Raw genomic sequence first — 15,177 nt, 5'->3', positions numbered from 1 at the left:
ACCGCCGGGTTTATTTTTCCGAAGTCTTACCTCTCATTGATTTGTTTGGGAAAAGCACAGAGGGAGAAACCCTTACCTGTGATATATTTTAGTCAAGTAAAACGCCCAGTTGCTTGTCTCTGCATTGTGTGCTTTATGCCTGCTAGGCATCTGGTTTTACCATAGTTACGCAACAGGTAAAGAAGTGTGACTTCTGTGTGTTCAGAGTAGCTGCTCTGGGTGCACACGGTACCGGTCTAACACCTTCATCTCTTTGGGCAGGCAGGCTGATTCCCTGTATTTGCAATTAATAGGATTACTTATTCTCACATTCATGAGTATCTTGCCATAGCTTTTGAAGGATGCGCCTATTAAAGGTCACTTTTCTTTGTAACACTGGTTGTAAAAATCGTATCTAGAATAAAACTTTATCAAAGTGGAAACATGCTTGGATCTAGGTGTTAGAAACAAACCTGGTGTCCATTAACTCTGCCTTTGACTCTTCCTTGTCTTTATTATTAGCATACCAAAATTAAGCTAAATCAATGCTCTTCACTGAGAAAGTGAGAAAAGGTAATGCAGGCAAGTGTGGATACCTGTGTGTCACTGATCACTGCAGCAAATACTGTTCAGCAACTGAGGAAGAATATGGGGGTGAAAATTAGAGCAAATTGACTTGGAAGAGTCTCATCACAGAGCAGAGTTAGATGCAAAAAAGAGGATGTCCATAGAACATCACATAGAAAAATATATTGTAAATGGAAATAGAATGTTGGGATTTTTTTCTGTATTTTATGACCATTTTGGTAATGATATTCTTTCTTAACAAAAATAATATCAAATCCAAGAATATGGATTCTAGTCTATGACAGATTTAAAGATTGTGAGAGCTATGTAAGGAAGTCGAGTAAATAATGAAAGCATCTCAGTCTGCATCAGAAGAATAGGAAAACATTAACCAATGTTTTCCTGTGAGAGTTTTAAGGATGAAGCGGAAATGATGGGATGCATTTAGGCATTGCCAATATTTATTTAAACAGTACAAAACTTGAAACATATTTTAGAACTTGGGGTGAGGGTTAATTGACCTGTGCCATGTTGTGCATAGAGTGTAGAGATTTGGAGGATGCAAGCTTTAATTTAAGAAGATGCTAAATAGAATGGCGAGAAACTGTGTCTTATGTGCAAGAGTTGTTCTGAGGAAGAAAAGGTGATTTTCTTATATCTTCATAAGCTGTAAATCCCCAAGTTTTGGGTTGAGTTGACTGAAATGGTACAGTTTGAAACCTTTTCTTTTAACATACTTTGTTGATTGCATTTTGTAACAGAGGTGTTCCAGGACGGAAACCCAAAATATTCTGGTTTTAAATATGTCATGATGGGACAGCCTGAGTATTCCTCATCTAATCACTGTTCTCTGAATCCTGATGTACCATTGTGGATTTGTTTGTACTTTAGACAGACAAGGTCCTCAAGGAAGGTATGATGGACCAGGAATTCTGTCATCCAAAGTCCTTTTGACTTCTTATTACTAGGTTCAGCCTCCAACTTCTGCAAATTGAGGGGGAGGAGAGGGGGCTCTCATTTGAGGAGCTGAATGTAGCAGTTACTGTCCTTGTTCCCAGACAGAAAATGCCCAGGCTGAGATTGAAGGATGCTCACCACCACAGTGTTTCTGCCAGATGGTGTCTTTCTAAGCCAGCTCGTGGAAGCACCTTGAAAACAAATGGGGTAACTTAAAAGATTGGAGCTTCCAGGACCTGAAGCTACAGGCATGGCAGTGGAATGAAGTTTGTTTTTAAAGGGTGACCACCTTCTTGCTGTCACCTGTAGCATCAGACATCAATGTGATCCTCCTCTCAGGTGTAAAACAGTGGTAACACACCAAAGCTGGTAATTCCAGAGTATACGAATGCCTCTAGGAGTCTTCATACGGTGTAATAAAGATCAGTGCTGTTGATGTGAAATTGAGTGAAAATCAAAATGTGAAAGTTCACAAATTCAGTGTGCTGGAAAAAACTGGGCTGCCAGCCATCCTCTTCTCCCGTCAGAAGTTGCTGTTCTGATTCAAAGAATCACCTTTGCCTGTTTTCTGATGGGTTCAGTCCTTGATGTTGAGTATATGAGGTATTATTGATATTACAGATTAAAAGATGAGAAATCCATGAGAAATCAGACACAGTGAAATGCTGCTCACTCAGACCCATCACTCTGTTACAGCAGAATGATTATTTTGAAGGTGATTGAAATGCTACAGTCTGCCATGCCGCGTCCCATTAGTTGAACCGAGGAACGAGCTTGCCAAAAATAATGCCTTCAGAAACAGCTTTTCTATTTCTTACCACAAACTAATGATCCCAGCTGCATTTCTCAGTTGAATTTATCAAGCAAAGATCGTTTTTGATTTGTCTATAGCAATACCAGAAATCTTAAGTAGATAAATAAATGACGTTTTTATTTCTGATCAGCAGAAACCCCCAGAACTTTCAGTGTAAATAACTTCATTGGGAATTCTGCACAGGGTTTCTTGAATGTAGGATTAAATTTTCCTCTTCATTTACATTTATCTATATGAGGGAGAAACAAGTGCACAATGGAAATGAGCACTGCACCAGGAATTAAATCTAAAGGAATATTTAATTTGGTCAATGACAAGAGCATCTCAATGGACTGCTGTTGAACACATATTTGTGTTGCAGGAATTGGTTCATTTCACAGGAACTGCTTAGAAGAAAAATTGCATACAATATTCTATGCATAACTATCTTCTTCTTGCTGTGGTTTGTTTGGGTTTTTTAATCCAACTAATTAGAGGCCTTCATCATATAAAAGGAAACCTTCTATAAGGAAGAACATACCACTTCTTTAAAGGTACACCAAGCTGTTGTGAATCCTTGTCTACTTTTGAGATTGTAAATTGATTTCTCAGTTGAGAAATTGCGTTGTCCTTGGTATACACATAAAAGCAGGTTTTATCTTCAGTAAGATGTAGGAGAGTAGAAGTCCTTGTTAGGGCATGATGATGGAGATGAAGTGCTTGGCAAGCATAGGTCTGGAACCTACAGCACAGTGCTGTTTATTTCTTGATGTGCTTCACATAATTTTTACATCTGGCAGTTGTGGCATCTTGCAAGGTCTTCTCAGGTCAAACATCATGGTGAGAGCAACGTAAAGCATAAATCACGATGGATCCTTTCTTTTGACAGGCATGGAAACTGTAGCAAAACAAATTCACTGAAACAGCTATTTTCATGGCCACTACCACCACAGTATGGCTTTATTTTACTTTAACCACTTCTGTATTGTCCCATAGCAACAGCAGCTCAAACCCCACTGCAGGGTAATGGTGGAAACCATGAAGTAGTGGATCATAAGCATCAGTAATGACATGGCTTTTGTCTCAATTCAGTCAGAGTTGTTGCCCTGTCCTTGTGTTACGCTGGTGTGATGCAGGTGGGAATTAAGTGAGGGAGAAGAGATGATGCATTTGATGCTGCTTTTTATACTCGGCAACTGACAGTTGGTGTTTCCTTCAAATATGTCCCCACCGTTCTTTCTGTCTGAATTCCAGAAGGATTTTAGTTGTGAAATAATTGACACTCTGAGGATCAGCTTGTAAAGGTCCCTGTTCTGGAGTCTGTTGATTGATTATGGTTTTACTTTCCAGTTATAGTTTTTGAGATTTTCTATCAAAATTATTTTCTTTGTCCTGTTGTCACTGTGAGTGTTCTGATGAATTGAAAGCAAATGGCAGAAAACAGGAGCCAGAATTTGCTTTTTAAGTTCCGAATACTAACATGGCTTATAATTAAACTGCTTTACACAGGTATGATCCACCTTCTTGGGTGCTATTTCTGTTTCATTATGTGCAAGGGTTCTTTAAAAGTCTTCTGCTGAGGAGCTGATATAATCACAGTGATTATTCTTGAAATGTAGGTCACCAAAGAAAAATCCATACACAGGTATTCTGTTTCTGCAGCTTCGTGCCTATTGATGTTGCACACCTTTTTTTGCTGTTCTGCCTTCAGTTACAGGTGGTTAAAGATGCCTCATCTTCAGCTTGAGTGAAAAAGAGAAGACTGCAAAGAAAATTCTGTGTCGATGCTGAGAGCACAACTTAAACCTGACACCTTCCATGTGGAGTCTTTAATTCATATACCTTCTCTCCCTAGATAGAATAATTTGTTTGATGGATGTGACTTTGGTTCAGCTAAAAGGGAAAGCTTTCCCATTTTAGGGAATTACAGAAGGAGGGATCATCAGGATTGGCCTCTGCAGGTCTAAAGGCATTAATGTGGCAGAGAGCAACTAAATTCTACGGTGTGATGTGGCCTGACACAGAAGGAATGTGGACCAGCTCTGTCAGAAGCACTGTTAGATGTGGATCTCTGTACAATATTTTCCAGAGAGCCTGTTTCACAGTGCAGCCAGCAAGCTGAGCCTCTTAGCAGCCCTCAAATCGCTGCTTGTCTTCTGGCTCTAAACCCTGGGGGAAGTGAATCGGTCAGACTTTGTTTCAAACCGAGGTGGATATTGGAGACCCTATCGACATGGAAATAGTTTTCCTCTAGGAACCCAGAAGCAATTACTTTACTTCCTGGGCTTTTACCCCGGCTATATTGCATCCAAGACTTGAAAAAAATGAGGCAATAAGCTGCAGTGACTTGCAGTCATTGACCCTGCTGTGGATTCCATTCAGTAGCCTGCACTCGCCGTGTAACTGGGAAGGCAGACACTGGGTTATTCCTGGAGACGGTGCAGCTCAGGTCCCCTTTTCATGAAGCTGTATGTATTTGGTATATATGTGAAGAAATAAGAAGCCTCTCACATATTTTAAATGGTACATGGCACAAAAGGAAGGTCCAGAAGAGTTCTGAGTCTGTTACAGGTAGGATGTATTAGAATTCACCCCAAATACGGAAGCAGAGTTGTGAGTTAAAATCAATTTGTGGTGATGCATTTAGGAGCAGGAGATGACTCTTCTCAGTGTCTCTCAGTGTCTTGTTTTGCTGCAGATTTTTGAATTTTAGAGGTGTTTTCATAGAAGGCATTCAATCATACTGACGGATTTCTTCCCTCCCAACCTGCCTTAATCTCCCTGTCAGTTTTTATAACCCGTGTCACAGAACAGATGGCAAAGTGCTGAAAGATCTTTAAATATAAAGAGTTTACAGTCTCACTTCAATTAAGTGTGTAGGGACATTTTCTTATGCAAGTCAGAGGTTGGAAACAAGGTGACCTTAGAGCTACATTTAGAGTCTTAAAATCTTTATTTTATGCTGACATTTTCTACAGTCAACAAAATTGCATTACTACAGCTTTGCAAGGAAAAAGGTTCAGATAGCTTGAATTCCTTTTTACTGTAGGTATCTTGGAAATGGGATTTCCTTTGCCAAAACCAGCATCAGAATTCTTAGTAGAGGTCAGGAGCTAGCTACTGTTATTATATTTTAATCACTGAAGGCAGAAACTATAGACACATCTCCAAGATGGTACACGTCTGAAGTGGACAAGGGTTAATAATATTCCTACAGTTTCACTGAGGAAGCTTGACACACAAATCTGATTGTGTTTATTAAAGACACAGTCTTCCTTAATGCAAAACCTACTCCAGGCCTCAAAACACAGAGCCAGTTCTCACTTCATTAAAATAATTGCCTCATTTGTTTCCGAGGAGCTCAGGAGAACTCTGCATCGTGGAAGGAGGCAGACTAATTGTTGGAGTTACGTTTGTGCTGTCGCTGCTAATGGATCCCAGTTCCACAAATATTCCTTTGTGGGAATAAAGTAATTTAAGGGATTTCAGGGTCTGCTCATTTTAATAATGCAACTTTCTCAACAGTTTTGGAAAGCCCTGGAAACATTCCTGTGTGTGGTTGCTCAGCTAAAGCAGCTGTCTTGGGGCTTACCTGCTGGGAATTCCAGTATTGAGAGGGTGCACTGGGACATGCAATGTTGGAGTCATTCCTGCTTCTCCCAGTGGAATTAGTGGCCTCGTAGATTGGTGCATACTGAAGACAGATGTGTTTCAGTCAAACTGAATAACTTGAGTATATTCGGAGCCAGTGTAAAAACACTGAGCTCTGGAGCATGGGGGTGCGAAGCAGAAGCCAGTTACTAACCCAGCTTCCACTGCCACAGGCGAGATGCGTGGCTCTAATCTCGAGTGTGGATTACTGTGCTTAGAGTTGCTGTCCAGATGGTCCTGCAGCCTGTGGTAGGCTATAGCCCTGCAGGGTCCGCGCCAAAGGTCAGCAGAGTGCGGTGTGTTAGAATTAAGGGAAAGGCAGCTTACAGGCATTTGGGATAATGCTGCGGCCCAGCCAGTGCTCCGGCCTTTCTGAGCCCGTGAAGTGAGTGCGGGCAATTTGGTCGTAGCTCTCCATGCAGCTGGATTTTTGCCTTCCATGGGAGTTACCAAAACCATCTAAAAGTGATTTATTTTGGGAATTCTTAATATAAGTAATGCAGAAGTTTTTAGTTGTCAGACAGTGATAGAAAATGTAACACTCTTCAGCATATACTGTCCATCTCCCTCTTTTTGGTAAGAGTTTATACCAGAAACAGCTCTTGCATATGGACACACAGCAGTAAAAGAAGAGAGAGCAATGTGAACCCGAAGGCATATGGTTCCAGCAGAGGAGAAACTGAAGCTGAGTTAACTGGTCTTGCTGTGTAGATTAGGCTACTTCAGCTCTTCAGGAAGCAGCATTTCTGGGGGAAAGGGAAGAAGCATAAATCACACGTTTAGAAGCAGTGAATGAGCAGCATGACTTTGGTTCATCAAGTCAAGCTTTGTGTGTTCCTGCTGTTCGTGCTTATGTATGTTGGATTTTGAACCTTTACTGTAATGCAAATGTATTTAGTGATGTGCCTTTCAGTGAGGTTTCTTTGCTTTTGTTATTTTCCTTGGAAAACTCTCAGCATTTAGTACTTCAGAAGACAGTAACAGTCCTGGTAACTCATAGGAAGCTCTATGGGTATCAAGAGTTGTGGCTGTACCTGTAATTTCTGCTGGTTTTCCAGGGCTTTTTGACTGGTGTTTGCAGGTAAATGTGCAATGGGGAGGATAAAAGTAAGTGAGAGAGAGCAAGCGTACCCACAACAGCAGTGTGCCTGATGACATTAGAACCTTTTGTTTCCTTCTTTTATGACCCATGCTGTGGGTTGGCAATCACTTCTTTTTATTCTACAGCCATCAGGAGCAAGATTTCCCTGGGTAGGAAGGCAGATATAGCGATACCTGTATTAAAGTTAATAGATGCCCATGTGCTGCTAAGTGGTTTAGAATCAGCCTTTGTGATGAGGTTAGTTTGTTAATCTGGTAAAGTGGGTCTGCAGTGCGTTCATGTGAGGATACATGGAATTCAGAGCTGTAAAGTTACAAGTGTAATCCTTGTGGGTTTACAGGTCAGTTACAGTATCAGGGCTGGAATATTTGATGTCTGTGGCAATCAAAATACGAACTTTAAACTAAAATCAGTTTATAAAGTACATCTGAGGTATTTTCTGTGCTATCTTCAACTGGCAGTGAGCTGCAGAGTAGCAGCTAGCTGTAGCAGTAGCATGCTGTTACCTGACATGCTCAAGCTTCTTGCAACACTCGAGCCTTTTCTACCTCTGGTGCTGGGTCTTTGCTTTGTCTTCTGCTTGAGTCCTGATGTGCAGAAGACAAATGAGAGGCAGAGTCTGGCCCATATAGTGAAGTTTCCTGCATTGAAATGTTTAGTTTTGTCTTTTCTTGAGTGCTACTGCTGTTTCCCTCTGTATGAAATCATTATTAACACTTTCTCCTTCCCTCAGCAGTAAAGCAGGTGTATTAGAAGGCTGTCATCCCCCTGATGGATTGCATTAATGATAAACCCATTGGTCTCAGTAGGATCTCCCTTTTACAGTTTTTTCTCCCATCTTCCAAACCATGTATATGCTGTGCTCCTGTCTCTTCTGCAAGATGCTCTTTCTCCATATGGTAGACTCTGGCTTTTCCACCGGTCTTGAAGTGAGTTTCTTCCTTCTCCAGACTTGTCATTTTCTAGCATTGTTTGCCAAGTGTTCCAAGTTCTGCTCTTAGCTGAGCCAGGGCCAGCCTGCAGACTCAGACCTTGCTTTTTTCAAAAGCTTTCTGTGGCATGGAAAGCCTTTGTTACACTCAGAACAGTAAGTTTCTGAAGTGCCAGGGAAAGAAAGAAGTGTGTAATCTGCATGTTGTGTCAGGTGAGCAAGGCTTTTCTGAGGATGTCCAGTGAGACAAGAATAGAAACCCATTTCAATAGGCTTATGTCCTAAGTACTCAGCTGAGTAGCTTAAGAGTTGGGAGAGGGATTATGTCACATTTAACCCTTTGTTATTTCCTGTTGCTTTCCCACACTGTTACTTACTATCCAGCACAACCAGGGAATAGAGGGGCTTTTGGAACGATTCTGTTTGTGATCATTTTCTTAAGAGGCCTGGAGGATGGATTGATAGTGCCAAGTAAAAGGACTTAAATTAACCTTCTCTGGGTGGGATTTGGGTTGCAGATCTAACTTTAACTTGAACATTGAATTAGTTCTTCTTTTCTGGTGCTATAAATCACTGACATTTCTCTGTCCTTGAATAAAACTGAATCCACATTCAGAGTCCTCCTTATGCAGAATTCTAGTTCTGAACTGTGAAACTAATACCTTGGGCAGTACTGTAATAAGAGTTAGGTTTCACTCTTTTTCTCCTTCTTCCCTTTATCCCCAGGTTGATAACACATAAATAGTTAATGCAGAATCTAGGATGTCTTCACAGAATCCATTTTTGAATTGTAAAAGGAGTGCCTTTGGTGCCCAGCACACAGAGTGCCAGCTGCTGAGATTTTGGTGCATGTACAACCTGAGAGACTGCGAGTAATTGTCCTGATTAATGTTGCAAGAGGAAACAAAAGGGAGCTAAACCACCGCAATACTTCTGGTTTATTGCAAAACTCTGCCTTAACTCTGTTGCCTTTAAGTTTAGTGGTATCTCCTCCCTTATGAGGTACAACAATGTCATCCTTCCCATTTAAGATGTTCTTTTTATGGCATGGCAATTAACCACAAAGAAGTTTACTGATGTATCTAAGAAATCCAGAGCATGCAGTAGAGCAGGCAATGAAGCTCACATTTCTCAGGTCTTGTTGTGGCCTGTGCTAGGTCTTCATCAGACAGAAGGATTAGGATTTTCAGAACAACACTCAATGGGTTCTTGCCTTCTGTGGAGCAGTTTTCTGTTGTACGAATATGTGTTTCTTTACAGAAGAAGTTGTTCTTTCTCTGATGACAATTAGTTTGCAGTCTTCTCATTAAATTACTCTTGAAAGATGCCTTAGGACAGGGGAAGGCTATTCCTGAAGTGTTTGAATAAAGAGCAGAATGTGACAAGAGTGCATGCAGCATTATTGCCACCGCTGACCCTTAGCACAGACCCAGTTTGGGTTTGCTTTGGAGAATCGGTTAAATTCTGGGTCCAGCCTAACAGAAGAACTCTGGGCAGAGGTGGTGAAATAAACAACACTGAGAGTGAATCATCTCTAGATTTAACTAGTCAAAAGCTTTTTTAAACTGAAAGGAGGAGTAGGAAGCACTTAATGAATGTGTTTTTAAACGGGCAATTTGTGTTTAGCTCATCAAGCTAGAAGCATATTAGGCTCCTTGTATGGATCACAGATGGCAAGAGCGATTGTATATTGTGCTTGCAACTTGATGTAGATTAAGTGTTGCGATAACATAAAGGACAGATTTCTGTGTTTGGAGTTTAAAGGGTGCATTTCAAATGGAATGAGGCAGTGACTTAGAGCTTTTTAAACATTAATCCTTACCTGCTTTTATCTCTGTCATATTTTGAGCACCCTCTGCGTTCCTGGTCTCTCTGTGCAGCATTTGTTCTGTACAGGGTAGCTGCCTGGATGTGTCCTAAAGCAGGCATCTTCTGTGGGGTTGTGTCAGTTTGCAAAGACCTTCCTAAACAGGCTGAGAGATGGAAAGATGCTGCCAACAGAGGTGAAGAAGAAAGCACTTTTTTTAAACCTCCTTTTTTTTTTCTTCCCCTACAGCTGTAATGTGTCACCCAAATCCCTTGACTGGATAGGGCAGAACCCCAGCTTTAGGATTAGTGCGTATGATGGATTTAGGATTGGAAGCAAACATGTGTTGCTGTGTTTGTGTCGCATCTAGTTTTTACTGCCTAGGGAGAAAGATTCTGCCTTTTGGCAGGCATGTCCATTAAAATACTGAGGAGAACCTTCTGAGAGAAGGTGAAGACTGACACAGGGAGATTTTGAAGAGCTGTAAGAGAAGAAAATGTGGTTCCTTTTATTCAGACTTGGAAAGAGACTGAAGAGCTTCAGCACCCGGACAGATTCGCAGTGAAAGGCAAGGCTGGCTTAGGAGTGCAGGGGGAGGAATGGATTGTGCTACTAACTTTGCGCTTCCTTACTGCAGTGGATATTGTTGCTTGGTTTTGACGAGCAAGCAGAGCCCTCAGCAAGAGTGGGACTTGCAAATCTGTTGGTAATCATATAGAAGAGGTACCTCTATGTTGGAAGGAGAAAGCACCATGGAAAAGCCAACAACTGTAAATCGGTGTGATGTCTTGGTGTATGCCCAGCAGCTGGTAAAGTAGCAACTGACAAAGGATATCATGGGGCAGCCTTTCTGTCCAGAAATGGATTCGTTTACCTGTCATACTGCCTCATGTGCCGTCATGTGTCTTCTTGAAAATACGGAACTGAAACCCACCCAGTCCTCAAAAATAGACACATAGAGAACAAAAAGGAATTTGTTAGGATTTTAATATCCTAAATCTGGACTAAATCTGGAAGAAGGCCTAAATTTACTGTGAAACATCTCTGTAACAATCTGAAAATACCACTGGATTTTGGAAATCACCGATTATCTTGGATTTTCCTGCTAATATTTTTATGCTATTACATTGAAAATGTGTCCTGAAGAACCTTGATATCTACTAAGGCCATCGGTGCTTGCTTGCGTTCAGTTCTGAAGCTGCTCTTTGTCTCAGATATGGATGCCTCAAACACTCCCTTGCTTCAGAATAAGTTCTCAGTGGCCCGTCTGGCTGAAGAGTTTTTCTGGGTTGGTGGCAGCATTGTAGCTTCTCCAAGATGGAAAATGGGCCATGTTGGTAAGATGCAGGCTGGATACCTGCCACTGCACTGAGCGTGATGCTATCACCTTGAAAGCTGTTGTGTTGAGCCGTTATTTAGTGACAGCTTTGTCCAGCAGTAGTGTGTTGGGGGGGGGGGGGAGGGGGTGTGGGGCAGAAAAGAAGGAAGAACTTGAGCCACAGCCCTAGTCCTACATTATGTTGCATGGTTGCTCCTGCAATTCTCTCGGTCTTCAAGAACTTCTCAGTTATAATTCCATTACTGATTTCTTTATATTATTCTGGAAAAGCAAATGCAAAGCTGTACACTTTGACTTGTGCAGATCTTTAGACATGTTCTATTGCAGAGATAGAATCAATCTCCCTCTCCGTGCCATCAGTAGGAAAGCCTTGCTATCTACCAGGATTTGTACGCCTCTTACCTTTTTGATTTTTTCATGCAGGATTTGTAGCTTTCACTCTGAAATGAGTGTTTAGAAGCATCTCTGATGTCTTCTTCCACAATAGGTCACTGGACTCTTGAGAGGTTGTTTTCTAAATAGTGATATAGAATGGCAAAGTTCTAAAGCTTCACCAGCCAGCTGAGCAGGGTCCCTTTTTGCTTTGTAGCAGCCTTGCTTTTAAGCAGGTAATAAGCGCAACAAACCCAGTTGGAGTTTGCTATAGAAATGAGATGTTTCCTCTTCTATTTAACTGCATTTTAATAGCTGGCTTCCTGAGCCACTCATGTCCAGTGAGGAAACCCTCAGTGGCCTTGGCCAGAATTGCCTGCTGCCTTATAAGCACTTTTTTGTCCTATTCACATTATCTTTCGGGTGCAGCAAATGCCATCCCTGCCGTGGCTGGCAGAATTACACAGACATTTTCTTTTTCAAAGAACAAGGAACAAACCCAGGGTGCTGTAGCCAGAAATTAATGTAAAAACTTTGTAATAAGACCCTTACTTGAGCGGATGTCTTCAGGGTCAGAAGTGACACTCTGGGAGCCCTTGTTAAGTGGTCCCATGAGCTGCCGTGGGGATTCCCTGAGCTCACAGGCATCAGCTGAATTTTCAGAATATCTTCTGATTTCAAGACCTCTCATTTGAACAGAATTCTCACAGCTCTACTGGATGGATTGTACAGAGGGAACATGTGTATGCTGTTATTATATATTCATTTTTTTAAAGGATTTGATGCCTCCTCTCTGAACTGAAATTGATTCTTCCAACCCAAACCATTCTATGAGTCTATGATAGTCCATGTACAAACCATTCTATGATTCATAATGTTCCTGGCAGGAATACTTGGAGCCAGTCAGTTCTTTGCTTTACCTATTGATGAGCCACTTATAGCTGCAAAACCATTTCCAGTGAGACTTTTAAAACCCGTAGCAAGTATTATCTCTTCAATGGATTGGCAGTGCTGGGTGCAGGATAAGTGTGGGAGTCCTCGTCTGCATGGGGGAAAGCTGTTGTGGTTTGGTGGTATTTTAAGGGAACAGCTTGCCCTTACAGCGCACGTGTGCTGGAGGGCTTTCAACAAACATGTTGTGTCTTCTGGAGGCCCTGGAGAGAAATAAGCCTCTGAAATCTCTTTCTCTCTCCTCACAGTGTTTGAAGAGGGGTTGTTTTGAAGCGCACAGTCAGGATGCATCTTTGTCAGGGTCTGTTATCAGGCCAGAGCTGAGCCTGACTTCTCCAAAGAGGCTGGGGAGGGTCAGTGTGGTACAACATAACCAGGAGCTGTGCTGAACCTGGGACGTGAAGCTTTTGACAAAGCTGGTCCCCGTATAAAAATACTCTGTGACTCAATCCTTCTAACTTCTTTTCATCCCCACATGCTGAAATACTCCCACTCCTTCACACGCATACATCAAACCCAGAAACTCCTAAAGGACAATAATGCTGCTGAGCCAGGAATCATTAATTAACAGGCACTAGAACATCTTTCTAACAATAAGCAGGAAATTGGGCCCTTATTTTGTATTCCTGTAGCAGGACAAGTTGTAGGGATTTATGATTTGCATAGTTTTGTTATTTATCATTACATTCAGACTTTTAATAGAAACTGTAAATGTTACCATGAGCCATGAAACATCACTTTGAGCCTTTTCTCTGCGTCAGTCCAGTGTCACTTTGTAAGAACACAAGTGCAGAACTGAGTGTTCTTTGCTCCTCTCTCCTGCTCTGCTCTGACACTGCTTTTTGCTGCAGTACAGAGATCCATCTGCTCTCCATGACTCTGTTTTGTCCAGATGCAAATTGAGGCAACTCATTAGATCAGAAGAGAGCTGAACCTCAGCTGAATTCTGCAAAAAGGTTCTATTGAAGTGTAAAATGTTATGTAAGCACAAAGAAAACTCCAGCCTGAAGTTAGCAGCTATTTCTTCAAAAACATGATTCATTGCAAGATTGAGAGGTTTTTGTTTGATGCATAGAAATGAATCCTTAAAGCAGGTACCTGAACAATGGTAGGTAGCAGTCAGACTTGTCTTCCATCAGTGTGCTCCGCTCATTTCCATGCGGTGAAAAACCTCAGAACAAAAAGGTTTGCTTTTTTCTTTGATAGAAGTACCACTGAGTTCTTCCTGCAGGTTTTCCTGCCCCTCTCTAGTGCTCTAAGCCTCCAGTCACACAGACAGGCCAGGGTGCGTGTTTCAGTACACATACATGTGCAGACATGGTGCCCAAATCTGCTTTCCTTTTGCAGGAATACTGCCAGTCAACTAAGGTGTTACCTATCGATTTAGGAATATTGTCTGAATTTCCTTGTGCTTATTCTAGTAACTGATACTTGACAGTAGCTTGATTTAGAGTGTGATCAGAAGGTAGATCTTATTCATTCAGCTAAATCCCCTCAAATAAGTGTGTTGCTAATAGCTTGACTTACTGATATCACTTCATTTCTCTCTGCAGTGGAAAGATGTATGAGTTCCATGCAAACTGGTACCCAAATGATCAAGCTCCGTGGCAGTTCCAAAGGGCTGGTCCGCTTCTATTACCTGGATGAGCACAAGTCGTGTATTCGCTGGAGACCCTCTCGGAAGAATGAGAAAGCCAAAAGTGAGTTTCAGCCCCAGAACTTCTGATTCCTCCTAGGGTCTTGCCCTCCTACAACCAAGCAAGCAGGAATTATTTAGCTCATTGATAGGTGACCAAGAAGATTGTTGTATTTGAATGTAAAGGGTAGTAAATGATCTTATGATTATTACTTTCTGAAGATGAAGTGGTTGTTGTCAGCTCTGCAGGTTGCAATACTGTAGTAGTAGTACTGAGTTGCAGGCCAAACATGTGTGAGCTGGGGACCTTGCAGTGTTTGGTTTGGGCCCTTTCTCTGCAGGGTTTCTCTACAGGATAAACACACCCTGTGGCCAAGGGCTGGCACACACTCATTGATGAACTACATGCTTTTGTCATTCTAGTTTCCATCGACTCTATTCAGGAGGTTTGCGAGGGGAAGCAGTCAGAGATCTTTCAGCGCTATGCTGATGGCAGTTTTGATCCCAACTGCTGCTTCAGTATCTACTATGGAGACCATATGGAATCTCTGGACCTGGTATCTTCCAGTGGAGAGGAAGCACGCACCTGGATCACAGGGCTAAAATACCTGATGGCAGGGATCAGTGATGAAGACAGCCTCTCAAAACGCCAAAGGACCAGAGACCAATATCCTTCTTAATGCTATCTGAGAGTAATTCCTGGGGGTGGAGAGTTATCAATAGCATAGGGATTCCTTCAAGTATTTGTTTTGCTGAAAGTAAGCACTAGGCTCAAAGCTTCAAAGTGGTTCCCGTTATATTCCCTGTTTCCAGAGACAGAGGAGTCCTTGAAGAGGATTGTTCTGGGCAAGATTTGGAGGTGAATGACTGGAGTGAACTGAAAACCATACAGGTATATTCTTTCATCCGTTACTCCCTGTGTTAAGGTGTCTGTTTCACTTGGTTCTACAGGACAAAGTGTGATGCAGCTTTGCAGCTCTCTCAGAAGTTAGCTCTTCTGTGCTATATAGTATGGGTCGATAGCATGTGTTGCGTGTTGAGCATAGCAAGTCTGGAAACTGTTACTGAAATAGCATGAGTAGAATTATATAT

At 41.8% G+C, this 15,177-nt stretch overlaps 1 protein-coding gene across 2 annotated transcripts in view; it reads left to right on the top strand.

The window, feature by feature from the left end:
* The window catches only part of PLCH2 (phospholipase C eta 2), a 69,822-nt gene that overhangs the window by 22,096 nt on the left and 32,549 nt on the right, over positions 1-15,177 (top strand). For both annotated transcript variants that reach the window (XM_061450419.1, XM_061450418.1), the window contains exons 2-3: positions 14,003-14,149; positions 14,509-14,752. In XM_061450419.1, coding sequence (XP_061306403.1) covers positions 14,003-14,149; positions 14,509-14,752 — 391 coding nt within the window. The remainder of the gene's footprint in view (positions 1-14,002; positions 14,150-14,508; positions 14,753-15,177) is intronic.

Source organism: Pezoporus flaviventris, unplaced genomic scaffold, assembly GCF_033815535.1.
Source record: "Pezoporus flaviventris isolate CSIRO_AGI_PZ_B2104156 unplaced genomic scaffold, CSIRO_AGI_Pfla_v1 ptg000009l, whole genome shotgun sequence".
Taxonomy (NCBI): Eukaryota; Metazoa; Chordata; class Aves; order Psittaciformes; family Psittacidae; genus Pezoporus; species Pezoporus flaviventris.
The sequence above is the reverse complement of the archived record's forward strand: the minus strand, read 5'-3'. Positions and strand labels throughout refer to the sequence as shown.